This window comes from Dromiciops gliroides, chromosome 2, assembly GCF_019393635.1.
Source record: "Dromiciops gliroides isolate mDroGli1 chromosome 2, mDroGli1.pri, whole genome shotgun sequence".
NCBI classification, from domain to species: domain Eukaryota; kingdom Metazoa; phylum Chordata; class Mammalia; order Microbiotheria; family Microbiotheriidae; genus Dromiciops; species Dromiciops gliroides.
The window spans coordinates 436515245-436534833 of record NC_057862.1 but is presented as its reverse complement, the minus strand read 5'-3'; the positions used below and the strand labels follow the sequence as shown (position 1 = coordinate 436534833).

At 38.7% G+C, this 19589-nt stretch overlaps 1 protein-coding gene across 1 annotated transcript in view; it reads right to left on the bottom strand.

Moving 5' to 3' along the window:
- Positions 1-19589, bottom strand: part of EHMT1 (euchromatic histone lysine methyltransferase 1) — a 192863-nt gene that overhangs the window by 105607 nt on the left and 67667 nt on the right. Inside the window, 4 exon segments of the mRNA XM_043980933.1 lie at positions 7558-7731; positions 8442-8671; positions 15894-16037; positions 19413-19558. Of these exon segments, the coding sequence (XP_043836868.1) occupies positions 7558-7731; positions 8442-8671; positions 15894-16037; positions 19413-19558 (694 nt within the window).

Below are 19589 nucleotides of genomic sequence, written 5' to 3'. Positions count from 1 at the left end.
GTGACTTTTTTCTCATGACTCTGCTGCATCACTCTCATTTCTCTTTCTATTCTTTCTTCTCTCTATATATATATCTTCCTTCTTTCTCTCCTATTTTTTCTTTTAAGTCCCATTTGAGAGCTTCTATGGCCTGAGACCAGTTCATATTTTCCTTGGAAGCTTTGGATGTAGGGGACCTGTGGTTGATTTCCTCATCTGAGGCTGCACCTTGATCTTACTTGTCGCTGAAATAGTTTTCTATAGTTTTAAACTTTCTTTGTTTGCTTATCTTTTAATTGATTTTAACTCACCACTGGGGGAGGGGGAAGAGGAGAAGGGGGGGGGGGAGAGGAGAGGGGGAGGGGGGGGGGCGCCACGCTGTTCCTCGGATCCACTCCTATTCCCAGCTCAGAGGGTAGCAGGTGTTTTGGTTTGAGGGAGGGCCAGTTTTGCTCTCCCTGGCCTATTCTCTGCTCCGGAGATAACCTCAAGCCTATTTACTAAACAACCAACCAGCAAAGCTTTCTGTGAGGTGGTTTTTAACTTCTGATGAGCCTGTGCACTGCCCCGACCTGAGCCTCCCGTCACTCAGGATTTCTTCCTGATTCCCCGCTAGGGTGGGACAGCCAAATTCTTTCCCTGTCCTGCTGGTAAACCCCTTCAGTTTCTGTCCGCCCCCCCTCCAGCCAATCCGCCCTCTCAACTGACCACATACTCAGCTCCAGAAGGACACCAGTGCTATAGCGGATTCAGAGGCTCCAGGCTAAATTCCTCTGGCAGCATGTCTGGTGTGTCTGTCAGCTTGATCACAGGGTTAGACTTTACTTGTGGTCCAGCACAGCCCCCTAAAATCTATCTATAGCTGAAGAATAAACTCAGCCATATATTTGTGTGTTCTTCTGCTCCAGGGGTTCTTTTGTTGCTGTTTTGGGGGTGATTGTATCAGGAGCTCTGTGTGTTTTAATGTACTTTCTCCCGGCATCTTGGCTCCAACCCCCAATAGGGAAGTTTGGAAGAAGGCTGGTGAGGTTGGGTTGGGAGTGGAGTGGAAGTAAGAGGAAAAGAGGAGACTTAAAATGAGTTGTTTTGGACATGGTGAATCTAAGATGTCTACTAGATACCCTGTTTGAGATATCAATGAGAAAGTTAGGTGATGTCAGACAGGAAGTCAGGAGAGACATTAAAGGTGGATAAATCAATCTAAGAATCATCTGCACAAAGATAATGGAATCCAGGGCAGAAAATGAGATCACCAAGTAACATAGTATAGAGGAGAAGAGGACCCAGACAAACACTTGGGAGACACCTAAAGTTAGTGGGCCATGATCTGGTGGAAAAGCCAATAAACAAGATTGAGACTAGTTCAAGTGGTACAAGGAAATCAAAGGAGACCAGTGTCACAAAACCTAGGGAAGAAAGTATCCTGGAGAACAAGAATCAATAATTTAAAAGGCTACACATAGGTCAATAAGGATGAAAACTGAGAAAAGGTCATCAGACTTGAAATTAATTGTGAATGGCTTTAAAAACTAAACAGAGTTTATACTTGATCCTAGAGGAAACAAGGAGCCCTGGAGTTTATTGAGTAGGAAAGTAATATGATTAGATTTATACTTAAGGAAAATTACTTTTGCTACCATGTGATGGAAATATTAAAGTTCAGAGAGGCTTGAGGGAAAGAGACCAATTAAGACAAAGCTACTTTGAAGTTTAAAATTAAATGTGTGGTCACCTTATTCCTGTCCCAAGTGTAGGGAAAGCTACCTAGGCTTTACTTATAAATTAGCAGCTTTAGCACCAGTTTTGGGCAATTAAGCATTTATTAGTGAAAAAGAGAACCCCTGGGTCAGAAAGCCAAGAAAAAGCCTATCTACCCTAGAGGAGAGATAAGAGTTCAGTCTGGCTGCTTCTTCTCCCAAGTCATCTACCACGAGCTTGTTCAAGCATGAACTGAGAGTCCAAGCTTCCTCTGCCTCCCAAGGAGAGGTGGTCCTTCCCACACTGCTTTAAGCTAATTGGTTAGCATCACCCAAAATCCATTGGTTCACTGGACTTGAGGGTGGGTGCTGTATCTGAGTCCACAGTCATTGAGAACACATCCTCTTCAGAGTCAGGCAACTGAATTAACTTTAAGTTGAGTTAATCAGCAAAGTCAGTCAATTTCCGTCAATCCAATCAGTCCAAATCAATCCCAGCTGGGGCATTTGAGAGTTGGCAAAGCCCATTATTTTCTTTTCTTTTTTTTTTTTTGGTGATGCAATTGGGGTTAAGTGACTTGCCCAGGAGCACACAGTCAGTAAGTGTTAGGTGTCTGAGGTCACATTTGAACTCAGGTCCTCCTGACTCCAGGGCCGGCTGCTCTATACCCTGCGCCATCTAGCTGCCCTTTCTTACACTTCTTAACTGTGGGTCCCATAACTGAATGTGGGGGTTGCAGAAAATTTTGCAGTAAATTTTTGATTAGTGTACCTATTTTATATACCTATATGGCCGGGATTCAAATATAAATTTCTTGAAGTCACGAGTGGAAAGAAATAAAAAGCATTTTTATACAGTACCTACTATGTTCAGGGCACTGTGCTAAAATGCTGTACAAATATTTTCTCATTTGATCCAACAATCCTTCACGGTAGGTCCTGGCATAATTCCTGTTTTTACACTTGAGGAAATTGAAGCAAACAGAGGTCTTGCCCAGGTTCACACAGATAGTGTCTGAAGCTGAATTTGAACTCAGGTCTTCCTGACTCCAAGCCCAACACTCCATCCACTGCATCACTTAGCCTTTTACTATCACAAAAATCTAGACAAGGAGATGACAGCATAGACTAAGCTGGTGGTTGCTTGAAGGAGTCAGATGTGAGATGCAATGGAGAGAAACAAAATCAGGCAACTGCCTGGATATTTGGGGTAATGAAAATGAGGAGTTGAAGATATTAACACCAAGGTTATGAAACTAGAAGATTAGAATGGTGATACATTTGACAAAAACAGGGGAGATGGGAAGTGGGAAATGGGTAGGGTATCCCATTTGAAATGTCCAATAAATGACTGAGGATGAGGGATTGAAGCTCAGAAGAAGCAGGGACTAGATATCATTATGGGAGTGACTGGCATAAGGATAATATCCAAGGAAGGGTATATGGTCATTAAGACAAAGTGTGAAGGAAGAAAAGAGTACAGAAGACAAAGCATGAGGGATCACCCACAAATAGGTAGGGGGGATGATAGGGATGAATGAGGAGTCAGAGAAAAAGAAGAGTAATCAAAATTCATAAAGGAGAGGAAATCCAGAAAGAGTGGCCAACAAAGTCAAATAGGTCTATTAATATAAGGACTGAAAAAAGCCATCAGATTTAAACACTGGTCTTTGGAGAAAGCAAATTCAAAATGAAAAGTCAGACTGTAAAGAAGTGAGGAATTGAATATAAGGAGATGAAGAAGTGGCAATGAATGTATTCCATTCTCCAAGATTCTGGCTGAGAAAAAGAGATATATGATCAAAGCCTGAAGAGGAAAGATGGTAGAATCTACTGAAGATTTTTTTTAAGGATGAAGGACCAATTAGGCAAATTGAAGAGAGAAGAGAAGGAATCAATAGATATGGAAAGGGGCAGCTAGGTGGCACAGTGGATAAAGCACAGGCCCTGGATTCAGGAGGACCTCAGTTCAAATCCGGCCTCAGATACTTGACACTTACTAGCCGTGTGACCCCTGGGCAAGTCATTTAACTTAACCCTCATTGTTTGACAAAAACAAACAAACAACAACAACAAAAATAGATATGGAAAAGGCATATTAGAAAAGTGACACAATTATTAGAGTAAGTAGTCTGCTAGAAAACACTGGCGGAGCTAGGACCAAGGGCACAAGTAGATTGGTTGACCTTGATATAGGAAAAAGGTAATCTCACTGTCAGAGAATGGGGGAAATGAGGAAAGTGGAGGATGATAATCAAGGAGTTTTGAGATAAAGAGAAATGAAAGTTTTGGAAATTAATTTGAGAACATCAGAAACACAATAATTTGTAAATTTTTTCACCATTTCCATAAACTCTTTGCTTTATGACAATAATTCTCAAATGGGGAGTTCGGGAAATAAAGAAGTAAATAAAAATAAACCCTTTTAGTATCACTTATTCAATCACTATTTATTAAACAGTAGTGCATTCTAAGCATTCCTTTCTCCTTACAGAGTGCCAAAGTAGCACTTGGAGCCTGTACCTCATCTCAACCTGAACTGCCAATTTTTGAGAGCTAATTGTAGAAAGCCTGCCCCACCCTCTCATCTATGCCTGAGAAACTAAAACTATTTTCAGTCATCTCTCAACAACAATTCTCAGTCTTCTAGCAATGAAGTTGTTAATTTCTTGAGGACACTGGGGATTCTAAGGAATAAAACAAATGCGTATCTTTAGTGGTAGAGCTGAGAAAAAATTTTCTGATATTACTTCATCAGCTCAAACATGCTAACTGGAACTGCTGGTTCACCTTGTCACTTCTTCCTCTAAGGAAAGACATTTCTAGTAACACAGTCCTTTACAAAGATTAGATTAGAAAAATTATTAAGAAACCTTCTAGGCTAAAAAGATGGCAATTGGTGATGCTATGACTGGGATTTCTAGTAGCTCTGAATTACCTATGTAGCTACAACTAGCCTATAATACTAAGAGTTACTTAACCTTTGCCTTGAATAAACTATAAATGGAGGAAACCCTGAGAAGAATATAAGCTACATGGCCTAATTTATCTACTTAATGACTGCCCCTTTTTGAACATAAAGATACTATATATAGTTTGTGACACCGTTGACATTTATACTTGAAATACTCACTCTGAGAATATAAGGTTTTCAGGTTCAACAAATATAATTTGGGCTTCAAGGTTTTTCTCCTAATAACTTCAGTCTAATAAGCAAAAGGAATATTTATTCCAACAGCATAGAAAGCCTGATACATTAAACTTTAGTACAAACCCTATGAATTTAGTTAATATTGCCACAGTCTAAGACTGATTTTTGAGAAGAGGAAGGTATACACAATTCTACTGGAATCCAGAAAAATAGCAACTCTGTATAGGTATTCTCCTATCCTATATAAAGACGAATGATTTATTTTAACTTTGTTGGTAAAGATGATCCCTCAAGGGCTGGGTATTTGCTGTTCCTAGAAGACACATATCTATACATAAAGATTTGTAACACTTGTAAAAAATAATGGGTTTTTGTCCAAAGTACCAACCAGAGGAGATTGATCTAGATTGATTGAATAAGTGAGACTGACTAAGAGTGACTGATTTTGCTGATTAACCTACTTAAAGTTAATTAAATTGAAACCACATCTGGCCCGCCCTCAATAGGGTATTGTTCTCAGAAGCTGAGGACTTTGAACTGAACAAACAAGACTACCCTTCAAGTCCAGTGAACCAAGAAATTTAGGTGACGCTAACCCAATCAGCTTGAAGGATGGCCTCTTCCAGGGGAGGGAGGCAGGAAGAAGTGGGGAAGAGTTGTTTCTTCTGACAGTGTGGTTCTGAACAGCCTCTGCCTTGTGGTGGAGGACGTGGGAGAAGAAGCAGGCCAGGTTGAACCCTTATTTCTCCTCTAGGATAGATAAGTTTTTTCTTGGTTTTCTGACCCAGGTGTTCTCTTTTTCATGAATAAATGCTTAATGCCCCAAATTGGTGCTAACGCTTCTAATTTATAAGTAAACCCTAGCTAGTTTTCCTCCACACTGGGAACAGGAAAAAGGTGACCCACATGTTAGATTTTACTCTTCACACACTAGAGTGTCAAAACTCAGGAGACTTCCATCATTGTACAAAGACACTAAGATGATAGAGAGTAAGTCACTTTCCTAGGGCTGTGATAAAATAATGGGATTTAGCAGATACTCAAAGACGATTTGGAGATCAATCTAGACTGACTGAATCAAATGAGAGTGATTGACTGCTGATTAGCCTACTTCAAGTTAACTGGATTGTAATCACAGCTGGCTAGCCCTTAAGAAGGTATTGTTCTCAGAAGCTAGACTGTGAAACTCAACTTGAGAACACCTTCAAAACCAATGGATTTGGATGACACCAACCAATCAGCTGAAGCAGTGTGTAAGGACTACCTCTGTTCCAGATCTATAAAAGCTTCCACAATCAGCTTGCTGGAGAGTTCCTGATTAAAGCAGGCTCGTGGAGGAGGACTTGAGGAAGAACCCAACCAGGCTGGAACTCTAGGCTAGATAGACTTTTTCTTAACTTTCTGAACTCCATGTTAATACCTGTATGCTTTAATAAATGTTTAATGCCCAAAGACTGGTACTGAAACTTATAATTTAAGGCGATCACACAATATAGATTTTAAACATCACAGGGCTACAAAAAGTCAGAGGAGGGCAGCTAGGTGGTAGAGTGGATAAAGCACTAACCCTGGATTCAGGAGGACCTGAGTTCAAATCCGGCTCAAGATACTTGATACTAGCTGTGTGATCCTGTGCAAGTCACTTAACCCTCATTGCCCCGCCCCTCTCCACCCAAATTCAGAGAAAAGATGGTTTGCATACACAGCAGGTATACTTATTTGACAGCAGCATTTGAAAAGGAAATTTCTTCTCCCTCCTCCAACACTTTTAAAGAATAATGCTTGAGGATCTTTTATTTGGCAATGAGACAACCTAATGAGCATGATTTTATGACTTATAAGAGGCCATTTTCTCCCTTGGTTAATGAACAGGAAATTAAGTTATAATAATGTTACAAAATCAGAAGAGCTAAGTAACTTGCATTTGTAAAAAGCAGAGTAAAATGCTGATAAAAAATACCTCACACTCCTATGCGATACAAAGAACTTTCATTTTTAACAGTCAGATGAGGTAGGTGTTACAAGCATTATTATGTCTATTTCATAAAAAACTAAACTAAGGTTCGTGGAAAGTGAAATGATTTGCCTATGGTCAGAAAACAAATAGAAGAAGTAGAACACAAACTAATGCTTTCCAATTTCCAATTCTGTATCCTTTCCACTACACATACCACTTTCTTGTTATTGTTCAGTCAGTTGAGCTATCTAGCTGTCTCAGATAGAAACCATGCTACCCTCTTAAGCAAAGTTTTGCAAAAGTTTTAGAGAATGAGACATTATAAATAACCCTGACAAGCTGATAAAACTAGATGGAAAATCAACTTGGACTTCACCAATCAATTCTTTTTTGGGGGCAGGGCAATGAGGATTAAGTGACTTGCCCAGGGTCACACAACTAGTTAAGTGTCAAGTGTCTAAGGCTGGTTTTGAACTCAGGTCCTCCTGAATCCAAAGCCAGTGCTTTAATCCACTGTATCACCTAGCTGCTCTCCTTCACCAATCAAACTATTTCAAATCATTTCGGTGATGTAATGGGGGGGGGGGGGAGAGAAGAACGCGCCTGGCTCCTGGCTCCTGGCTCCTGGCGGCGGCACACCACCAAGCTGAAATAGGTAGAAAATTTCTAAAATTAAAAGAAATATGCTCTATTTGAAATTCCCCAAAGAGTGACAAATAAGGTCTGAATCCTAAATTCCAATAGGACCTTTGTTCATTTATATTAGAACTTACTTTTCAGAATCCAAAGCAATCAAAGCACTCTCCAAGGTTTCTTTTACTGGCCCCTGTGAAAGACCAGTAGTAGGCTTGACAAAAACCGAAGACCAGACCAATTCGAAGCCTTCAGGAGCTTGAGGAGTTGAACTCTCAGGCTTCTCCTCTTCAGACAACTGTGTTCCAACTCCACTTTGTTTAAAAAAAAAATTTGAAACATTGAAGAAACAAAAAAACTATTTTTAAGAAACTCAAAATCTCCAAAATACTTTCTTCATAATCTTCTCCTATATGTCTGCTTTACTTTAGCTATTCTGAGAATATGTAGCATTTAAAACAATACAAAACTGCTATAAATTAGTCTGTCACAAACTGATAGTTCCAACTGGAATCCCCAGAATAAATACAGTATAATGATTGAAGAAGGATTCACAACAGAGTTCCCTTTACATCCAGCCTTACTTAGTACAATTGAGTGTGGACTATCTGAGAGCCAAACTGAAGTTCAGAAATACTTAGGCCTAAAATAGCAGCAATCACTGAAAAATAAAAATTAATTTTAAAAGATGAAGAATTTCTCTAAGTGTAATGAAAGACATTTTAAAAACTGATCTGATTCACATATAATCTTGGAAAATATAGGAATTGTGAAAAGGGAAGCATTCTAAATGCCTACTAATTATGAAAAGGACCGATGTTACTAAAAATACAACAGAGGGTACACTGACAAAGAAAAGCATGGTACATATATGTGTATATTAGATATGTGTGTGGAGTACATGTTTATACATGTGTATATGTATAAGATTGTGTATGCATGTATACATATCTGGAATTTACAAATGGCCAACATTCTTTTGCTAATTTTAACTAAATGAATGGGATGTGAAATTTCATCTTACCTGCTACCTGTTGTAGTGTCAGCCCTTCCCTCTACAGTGACTGGTTTCTCTTGGACATAGGTAAGCGACACTGTGGAAGTAGTGTCTGCTTTGGCTATGGTCACCTCTTTTGCTTTTGAGGTTTCCTCCCCACAATGAGGACAATAGCTTGTATTATTAACATAGGAGGCACAGTCCTTATGAAAACGATGAGAGATGCTACTTTCAGGTTGACATTCCATAAAATTACCCTAAAATTTTTAAATAAAGAAAACATGAAAATGGTTAAGTTTTATTATAACCAAGATCATATAACAGATTTTCTGAAAAACAACTTGCTTTTTTTTTTGGTGAGGCAGTTGGGGTTAAGTGACTTGCCCAGGGTCACACAGCTAGTAAGTGTCAAGTGTCTAAGGCTGGATTTGAACTCAGGTCCTCCTGAATCCTGGGCCGGTGCTTTATCCACTGCACTACCTAGCTGCCCCACAACTTGCTATTTATTAATAAAAAGTCTATATATTATATTGTGCTTTGAAACATTTCTTTGGTTATACACAAAACCTAAGCTCCAGAATAGGGGTGATTCTGCTCTCATCACAAACAAATGGTACAAAGAATCATTAAACAAAAGAAGAGCTGAATAGAGATCATTATTTTTACACTGTGACTCAAAAAATATATACAGAACAAAAAGGCCCCCCTGCAAAGGCTTTTTCTTCCACAACTGTGATGTAGCTAGTCACAGTCTTATCCCATTAGAGTGAAAGGGAAAATTAGTTGAGTGAAAAACTCCTACCCAAAGCTATAGCTGTGAAAAGCTCATGGCAGAAATTATACTAAGGAACGACAGTTCAATTTAGCTTCAAAGGGAACTACAAAATGAACTTGGGAAACCACTAATATTTAATTAATTGCAAGGTAAAATTAGGAAAGTAGAGAAAACATAAGTGTGGTTACAAGGAACAGAGACTTTAAAACCTTTTCTATTCTATTTTCTTTGAAAGTCAAATTATAATTTTGAGTTGGAGCTTGATAATCAAGAATAATTTAAAACATGCATTAGAAGATGTGACTTGCAAGTTCAGAATGAGTTCCATTCTACAAGTGAGTGAGTAGGTCAGCTATTTTTGCTCCTAAACACATTGTTGTTAATCAACCTGGAGAAGAAGAAAAAAGGTCGATTTCTAGGCATGTTACCCAAGGAAGTCAAAGACAGGAAAGGGGGAGTTAAAATTATTTTAAGGATTTGTTTGTCTGGTTTGGTAGCACTTGACAAATAAATGCTTAATGACTGAGGGTAGGGAAAAAGGGTGGAGAGAAAGAAGGGAAAGGTGGATGAGTCGGTGTCAATCTATTGCCAATACTAAATAGCTGACAGAAACATGCTGAGTGATAAAGATGGGGTGTGGGGGAAGAGTCAATCCTTTGGTATTTGTATATTAGGGACAACATTATTTAATATAGCTTTAGATGTAATCAATGTTGTACAGCTGATAAAGCGTTAGACCTGGAATCAGAAAAATATGGGTTCATATCTTACGCCCAACATTTACAAGATGTTCTGACCACGTGAAATTCTTTTGACCTCTCTAGGCTTTGATCTCATTTGTAAGATGAGAATTGATGATATGCCCAATATACAGCTGAGATTATATAAAGATCAAATGAAATAATGCACATTCGACACTTTGCAAACTTAAAAGTACAATTTAAACAACTTTTGATATTACTAAAAATTAATAATGACATTCTATTGGCTGTTCCTTTAAGTGACAGTCATGTTTCCTGGAATCTAAAATCTGAGTAAGCACAAACTAAAGACATTTAGTAAAACCACAGTGAGGGGGCAGCTAGGTGACACAGTGGATAACACACTGGCCTTGGATTCAGGAGAACCTGAGTTCAAATTTGGCCTCAGACATTTGACACTAGCTGTGTGAACCTGAGCAAGTCACTTAACCCTCATTGCCCAGCAAAAAAAAAAAGCAAACAAAACCACAGTGAGTTGCCATTCTCCAATTCTGTTTCAGCCAGGGACTGGAGAGCAATATCCCAGGCAAGAGTAATAAGAACACAGGGTTCTTAAGGGCACCTGAGCAGACAGAATTAAAGGTAGCTATTTTCTGATCATCACTTCTTAGATCAAATAGGCAAAACAAATAAAAATTATATTTAAAAATTCACATGATAGCGTTCTTCTAAAGAATTCAAAACATTTCTAAAGTTCTCAAAGCTATCTTTGGATAAAAGTTGTAGAATTTGGAACTAGATGTGACCTTATAATAACTAATTTGTCCCCTTATTTAATAGATATGGGGGGCAGCTAGGTGGCGCAGTGGATAAAGCACCAGCCTTAGATTCAGGAGTACCTGAGTTCAAATCTGGCCTCAGACACTTGACACTTACTAGCTGTGTGACCCTGGGCAAGTCACTTAACCCCCATTGCCCCGCCAAAAAAAAAAAAAAAAAAGATGAGGAAAGAAAAGTACAGAAGGAAAATATTCAAGTAGTTAAATGGATACAAAGTAAAGGTGCTATAAGAGTTTTATCCTCACATTTAGCTTAGTCCAATTAGAATACTAGTTGAATATGGCTAAACATTTCTAGATATTAGCAAAAAAGAACAAGATATTCAATCATTTAGCAAACATTTAGTGCCTGTCTACACTACTGGGCTTAACACTGGTGGATATGAAAACTATTAAAACCCAATGCTTGCCCTACAAAAGCTTATGAGTAAGTCAAGACATACACATAGAGAACTAAAAGATAATGCAAAGCAGAAGTTCCAAAACAGATAAACATGTTGAGTTCACAAAAATCACATCCACTGGGGCACAGTTTATAGGGAGGGTACATTTGAGAAAGAGCTTGAAGGAATGGATTGGATATTGTGTGGAAGGAAAAGGATGAGCAAAAAAGTCACAGAAAGAAGAAAAGTAGGATTAGAAAACAAATGGCTGAGAAAAGACCACAGAGGGATCTAAATGCCAGAGCAAGGACTCTGAGCTTAATTTAGTAGACAATTTGATGGAAAGGAGGAGGAAGAAGTTTTAGACCAGAAGTTCTTAACCATGGATCCATGGACTTTCAAGAAGTCCGAGGGTAAAATTTCAGGAGGTTCATGAATTTGAATAGGGAAAAGAATATTACATCTTCACTCTCACTAACTTCTAACTGAAATTTATTGTTTATTTCAATTGGGGGGGGGGGGTACGCGGGCCAATGAGGGTTAAGTGACTTGCCCAGGGTCACACAGCTAGTAAGTGTCAAGTGCCTGAGGCCGGATTTGAACTGAGGTACTCCTGAATCCAGGACCGGTGCTTTATCTACTGCGCCAACTAGCTGCTCTCAATTATTTAAAAATAAAATTCTGAGGGGCGGCTAGGTGGCACAGTGGATAAAGCACCGGCCCTGGATTCAGGAGTTCCTGAGTTCAAATCCGGCCTCAGACACTTGACACTTACTAGCTGTGTGACCCTGGGCAAGTCACTTAACCCCCATTGCCCTGGAAAAAAATAAAATAAAATTCTGGGTGCCGCTAAGTGGCGCAGTGGATAGAGCACTGGCCCTGGATTCAGGAGGACCTGAGTTCAAATCTAGCCTCAGACACTTGACACTAGCTGTGTGACCCTGGGCAAGTCACTTAACCCCAACTGCCTCACCCAAAAAATAAATAAATAAATAAAATTCTGTTAAGAAATCCATGAGCTTTACATGAAAGCCAAAGGGGTCCATGACACAAAAAAGATTAAGAACTCCTATTTTAGATCGTTGGAATAATGATCAGAAATGCAACAGGAAGATAAATTTTGACATAAGATCGATGGGAGAGGAGAGGGACTAAAGGCAAAAAGGCACCTGCTATATTTTCACTTATAGTTTTATGTATGTGTCACATCCCTTCACTACATCATGAATCTCATGAGGATCCTAGAATATCAATAAATGACTACAACAATATTCTGGATATTATACTTGTTAATAAATGCTTGCTAAATAGAACTGAATTAAAAAGGGAGGCAACAACAAATGAGAAAGCAATGATGGGTTGAAGTAATATATTACTAGAAAGAGAATGGAGAGGACTCACTGAAACAAAGGACAATTGTGAGGCCAAGGGACAAGGAAGAATCAAAAAGTGCAAGATAGGCTAAGTCAGGAAGAAAGGAATTCAAAACCTGCCTCATAATTATTGGTATTCTGACCCTGGCAAGTCAATTAACCTTTCTTTGACTCATTCTCCTCATCTATAAAATGTGAATAATAATAGCAATTACTTCATAGGGCTTTTGTGAGGATCAAATGAGACAACATTGAAAAATGCTATCTAAATATTTTTATTCCTGTTGGTGTTACAGAAGAATATATGTCAAATGCTAAGACCACAGAGTAAAGATCAAAATACAATGATGACAAGAATTAGAAATGGCTGCTAAATAGATGGCAGTGTAATGATTGGAATGACGCCACCAACTGGAGACTTGCTGTGGAGAGCTCCACCATGAGGAAAATGCCTCAGAGGCATTGTGGCTTTTCCTTGGCGTCAGGAAATGACATTTGCTCATGGGTGCTGTCTATCAAGTCTACCAGCCAATCAATCATAGGAGAAGCCTCCTATGGTCTGGGAGGAGACAGGAAGGAGGAAAGGGAGCCTGCGCAGAGAGCGCTGGCCTTTTTGGTTTCCGGACTTGATGGTGGTGGCGGCAGAGGACTTCACAGGAGATTTGAGGAAAGATAGGAATGCCAGGCTGTTAGAATTCTGTTCTCAATCTTTTTCTTTCTATTTTCCAATAAACCCTTAAAAACCTAAACTCGTTTTATCAGTGATTTTTAGTCAGTTTCCCCCAAACTGGGGGAACACATTAGAATCCACATTTAGAATCTTAAATTACACAGCAGGGACTTCAAAATGAAAGAGTGATGCTGATGGCACAATGGTTTGCAACGGGCCACAATGAACAATGCGAGAGTTGTCCATAATCCATGAAGAGGAGAGAGTTGGGGTGGGGAGGTGGGGAGGTGGGGAGCCGGGAGCCGAGGAGGGAGCGCCACCTTGGGGGTTGTAAGCTTTGTGAGAGATATCAAGTTGTAATTAAAACAATGAGGTAAAAGAAATATTAAAGATGTAAAGGAGTATCTTCACCACAAAACAGAACCCCAAAGTTTCAAGTATTAGCCATTACAATTTGCAGTACTGTCAAATTTGGAACTTACACAACTTGTCAAAGAAGAGGGCCCTAGTTCCCATTTTATGAATCGCAAAAATGGCAATATTCATGAAACTACCAAAAACAAATTGCAAGGATTGTAGCAGAAATCATCAAAGATGGTGTGTAGGAATTCTAAAGATGTGTATCCTTTTTAAAGTAATATTGTATTAGTTTGTTTTCTTTTTAAATAGTGGCAGATTTAATAATATTTAATAATTTTCTAAATCTTGCTTTAACAAAATATTTTAAATTTAGAATAAGAACACTGGGGCAGCTAGGTGGTGCAGTGGATAGAGCACTGGCCCTGGAGTCAGGAGGACCTGAGTTCAAATCCAGCCTCAGACACTTGACACTTAGTAGGTGTGTGACCTTGGCAAGGCACTTAACCCCAATTACCTCACCAAAAAAAAAAAAAAAGAACACAGGGGCCCTTATGGGAAGGCAAAAAGAACTATAGCAGGAGTTCTTAAACCTTTTTTTGTGTCATGGACTCCTGGCAGTCTGGAGAAATTTAGGGACCTCCTCAGGATATTTTAAATACATAAAATACACATAATTACATAGGAAACAAATCATATTAAATTAAATTTATCAAAATATTAAAAAAAAAAGTTCTCAGATGCATGTTAAGAAGTCCTAAACTTCAAGACAGAGTCCAGAGACCTGCAGATCACACACATTAGCTTGCTCATTTATTGGCCTTGTGCTTTAAGGTAAGTTACTTAACCTGTTTGAAAACCATTTTTCTCATATATAAAGATGTTTACTTAATGGTTGTAGTGGGGCTCAAATGAAATAACACATTTTGTATGTGTAAAGTGATACATAAATATAAACAAAATTATAGGCAAGAAAGAGTAATATTTAACAAAGGAAAAAGACAAAAACATTCATATTTCATGAATTAAGTATAAATATACAGATTAAACATTTGATTCTTCTATTTCAATCAACTCAACAAAATTTCTGAAGAATCTATAAAGAGAACATGGTACAATTTTGGAAAGACTCAAAGAAATCAGTCTTAGTTTTGTACTCCTAAACAAAAACATATTAACTTTGTGCAGGGTAATGACAACGCTAGAAAGAAAGCAGATTCCCTGACTGGTTGGTCATCGTCTCATTAAGCAATAACAGAGAATGAGATAACATTTTTAGGGATTTGGTGATGTAAAGAATTAATTGTGATTTGAGGTTTCTCTGCCCCCATCTTTGCTTAGAATTTGAAACCTCGTGCACCCTGACTGCGGCATGCGCCCATACACCCTGACCTCACTCCAGCGAGCCTGCATGGGCCTTGGCAAAATTATAATGAGGGCAGCCCCAATATGACTGGAAGTCGGGTGAGGGCAGTGAGGTGATCTCTGGCATCCAGAAGTTGAAGGGAGGCTGGCAGTTGTAGAGTGGTTTGTTATTTCTGTCAATCAGGGCTTCTGGGCAATTAACTTGGGGCTGTGTGTCTGTGTGCCCTGCTTCCTGGGAGCCAGAGGGTAGCTGATAAGAAGGGAGGAGGAGTTTCACCATTCTGGCTTGGAGCAGGAAAGAGACAGGACACAGCCCTGTGTTCTGCTGAGCCCTGGGTGGTGGTGTGATTCAGGTTGTATTGTTTTCCTTCCCCCATTCCTTTTTTTTTCCTTTCCCTTATTTCTACTAATCTTACTTGTGTTTTTAAGTTCATTCTTGTTAATAAACCCTGTTCTGTTTTTGAAAGAGGCTGTTAATCTCCTTCCTTGCCCCAATATTGTGGCGAGCCGTCTAACTAACACTCCCCAATTAAAATTTGGCCCCTACAGTGATAGTCACTAGAGAAGAGAGGAGAAAAGATACTTTTTTCTCAATACTTTAAAAAATAAAGGTCCAATTCTCAAAATATCATTTTTTAAAATTGTCTTTTCACAGGTGATAAACACCCCCAGGACAGATAAAAAAAAATCAAGTTAATGCAATAGAGAAGGTATATGTCTAAATAAAACAGAGTAATGGGCAAAGGTAATCTTTGTTAGAAATATGTGTCTAACTGATACTATGCAATGCAAATGGTAGGCCACATCTAAAATCAAAGTCATGGGGCAGCTAGGTGGCACAGTGGATAAAGCACAGGCCCTGGATTCAAGAGTACTTGAGTTCAAATCCAGTCTCAGACACTTGACACTTACTAGCTGTGTGACTCTGGGCAAGTCACTTAACCCTCATTGCCCCACCAAAAATAAATAAATAAATGAAAAATCCAAGTCATATCTAGGATTAACTTGAGACTTACAGCTGTGCAGAAGTACCCACAACCAGGGCAACACTGATGTTTCACCATTTTCCCTCTGTGGTCCTCACATAGCACCAAGAGCTGGACATTATTTGATGGACGCATCAATTCGTATTTAACCACACTGTTTGTGCATCTGCCCAACTGCAATTATAGCAATAAAAGCAAATTCAATTACAAAATAATGGAGTCAATTACCCAAAGGGAATTTAAGCTTCCACAGGAGCTTATAAACAGGTGAGAGGTAAAAAGCCTTGTTTCTGAGACAAGTAGAATCTTCAGAGAAAGTAGTTTATCACTTGTTAACCAAAAAGTAAATGAATTAAAGTATTTCATATGTGATAAGGATATTCATACCAGTAATATATACAGCTCAAGCAAATTAACTGAAACTCTGTAATAGCCTGAGATTATTCAAGGCACAAAATTGTCCTTGATTTTTTATTTTGCATAAATTTAAGAATGTACCCAAAAGTACCAAAAGTATAAAAATTAGTCAGAAATATAGATGACTAGACTAGGACCTACTGGTTCCAGTTCAAGCTTTCAAGCACTTACTGATTAGATAGTTTTAAGCAAGGTACCTTTTGGGAACTTAACTTCTTCACCTATAAAATGGGAATATAATACCTGCTTTACCTAAGTCACAGAATTTTTCTAATGATCAAATATGCTAGTATATGGCTAAAGATATTAATAAATTATAGAGCTTTATTTAATTTCACTGAGGAATCATATGATAGAAAGAGTAGATAGACTTGTCACATAAGGGTAAGAAATGGACAGCTAGAATGCTCCACTGATGCAATCTGCATTTTTGGAGTGAATTTCCAAATCAATGAGATCATGTATCTATTTGAGAATATGACTTAAATACTATAAAAATGCACATTATTATCATTATTATCATTAAATTCACTAGGTTCACATAAATAGAAAAGTATTTAAAATGAAAGAATTTTATAACATTTTCCACAGAAGTCACTATTGTAAAATTAAGTAAAAGTAGACCAACATGTAATTTCCTATTTTGAAAACCAGGTAACATGATAAATAAATCCTTCTTATAAACATTCTATTTGGGGTTATTTTATTTCTTAACCAGTTTCAAAAATCAAATTTCTATCACTATTCCCGCCCCCCCCCCCGCCCCAACTCTTATTCTCTAAAACCAGAACCATAGTCAATCCTCAGTAATTTCAACTAATTACAGGGCTCATTAACACAGACTAAGACAGAAGAAAGCCCATAAGAAATGATAGCCTCTCTATGATGTCTGAATCCCAAAGAAGCTGAGTATTTCCCAAAGAAACATAAATCGATTAGTAAGAAAGTCAGGAAGCTGAAAGAGAACCCAGGTCTTGAGAGTGGAAAATCCTGACCATTTGTGCTGGTCTATTATGTGTCTACTTTTTTCTACAAGTAGACAAGAAAATTCTTGAGACAGCCACCACAACCGAGTTGACTCAAAAATCCTAATATTTATATAAAAGGAAAAGGAGTCTAGAAACCTGGGCACTAAGGCCATTTTGTCTTCTCTCTACATTTAATTGGCCAGGCTCAGTCAGAGCCCTGACTTGACATGGGCTCCTTACAAGTACTGAAGAAATAATAGAGGGTTCCAGGAGTCAGAAAAAACATCATTTCCCTCTTAACCATCTTTTTTTTCTTAGTTCTTTCCCCTTCAACCTTTCACATTCACAGAAAACTGACCTGGAGATAAAGGGACAATTAAGTAATGTTAGGGAGTAAGCTTAGAGACAGCAGAGGAAGAGAGAGCTTCAGAGAAAACAAATTAAAATGGGAAACCCAGGAAATCTTGTGTAAAGTCTGCTTGGGAAGCTGGGATAAAGGAAGGTCGTTGAAAGACCTGGTCAAAGGGAAATAAGTAACTACCCGGTCACAAAACTAATCCTTGGACCTTTAGATTCCCAACGAATTAAGTGTGATACATCATTCAGTGGTCTATGGAATAACCTGAATGTTCTGAGAAAGAGAGAGAGAGTGAACTATCTGTAATCAATATCAAGTGTGTCAAGTTGCCCAGATTTATGAGAAAATGCATACTCTGATGGAGGAAAAAAAAACATGTACGATGTAGACAATTTCAACTTAGGTAAACGAAAATTAGCTATACTAAGATGGGCTTCTAATTAACTAAATATGAGACAATAAACCAAAAGTCCAGCTTTTACCACTAGGTTTATAGTAGGAAAGAAGAGAACTTAACAGAAATACTAAAAAGCCTTCATTTGTAAAATGTAAAAGCACCCATGCATGTACTTTCACTCAACAAATGTTAATTTGTGTAAAATCCTCCTTCTTTTTTTTTTTTAATTTAAGTGAGGCAACTGGGGTTAAGTGACTTGCTCAAGGTCACACAGCTAGTAAGTGTCAAGGGTCTGAGGCCAGATTTGAACTCAGGTACTCCTGACTCCAGGGTCGGTGCTCTATCCACTGCACCACCTAGCTGCCCCAAAATGCTTCATTTTTTAAAAGTTAGTCAATAAATACTTATTATGCACTTACAACCTACCAATAACTATGCTAAGTGCTGGGGATACAAAAAGAGGCAACACACACTATCTGCTCTCAAGAAACTCATGATCTAATGAAGGAGAAAAGAAGCAAGCAAACAAATATATACCAACATGCTATGTAAAGGAAAAACAGGAATTAACTAGAAGGGAAAAAGCACTAGAATTAAGAAGGGATAGGTAAGGCTTCCTGTAGAAGATGGGATTTTAATTAGGACAAAAAGGAAGTCAGGCAAGCCAGGAGGCAGAGAAGAGGAGGGAGATCATGCTAGGCATGTAGTAGTTAGTAGTAGGCCTCCACCAGTCATGGACGACCATGGATCAGTGTCCTGAAGAGCCACAGACCACAGTGTGGCTGTGCAGTCCGATACGGGAGCCACAGCTCCTGAGTGACTTGTAACCGGTAACTGTCGCATCCCATATTGTATCTACCCCATGAGGAGTAGCTGGAGTGTCCTCTCCAGGGCGCTGGCCTGGGCGGATCAATATGGAAAACAAGCTGTTGCCCACGCAACAGGTTTTCCCTCTCCGCCACATTGGTGGATCCAAAGGAGAGGCAGAGCCAATACAGTTTGGCACCAGTGCCGCCGCAGGAGTTGCCAGAGGGATGTGATGTATGAAGGACAACAAAAGAAAATGCACAGCGCCGAAAAATGGAGTCAGAAAAGAAGCCAGTGTCACTTGATTCAAGAGTACATGAAGGGGAGTAAGGTGCAAGAAGACTGGAAAGGCATTATAAAAACATAACAGGATGTCTAAAACTAATTTTATTTAGGGGGATCTGCATGGAGCATTCACAACTGGAGAAACCTTCCTAAGTATATGACAGTTTCCCAATTTCCAAAATCCTTGAAGCTCTTCCAAAGGAGTTTTTGACCCTTCAAAAGCTTATTTTTCTCAACAAATTGGAAAAGTTGTGTTTCCTAATGCTGATGTTAACAATTTCCATTTCTATATATATAGGAAAACTGATGTCACTTACCTCATTGTCTACACTTTCAGTGGCCATACACTGATTGTTAGCTAAAGTGGTAATCTCACGACTTTTTGGCGTTTCCATTCGACAGCTACAGAGAGGCACTTCCTGAAGGCCATCAATTTCCACTGCTTCAGGACCATTGGATAAACCTATAAAGAAGAAGGAATTCATTAAGAATTA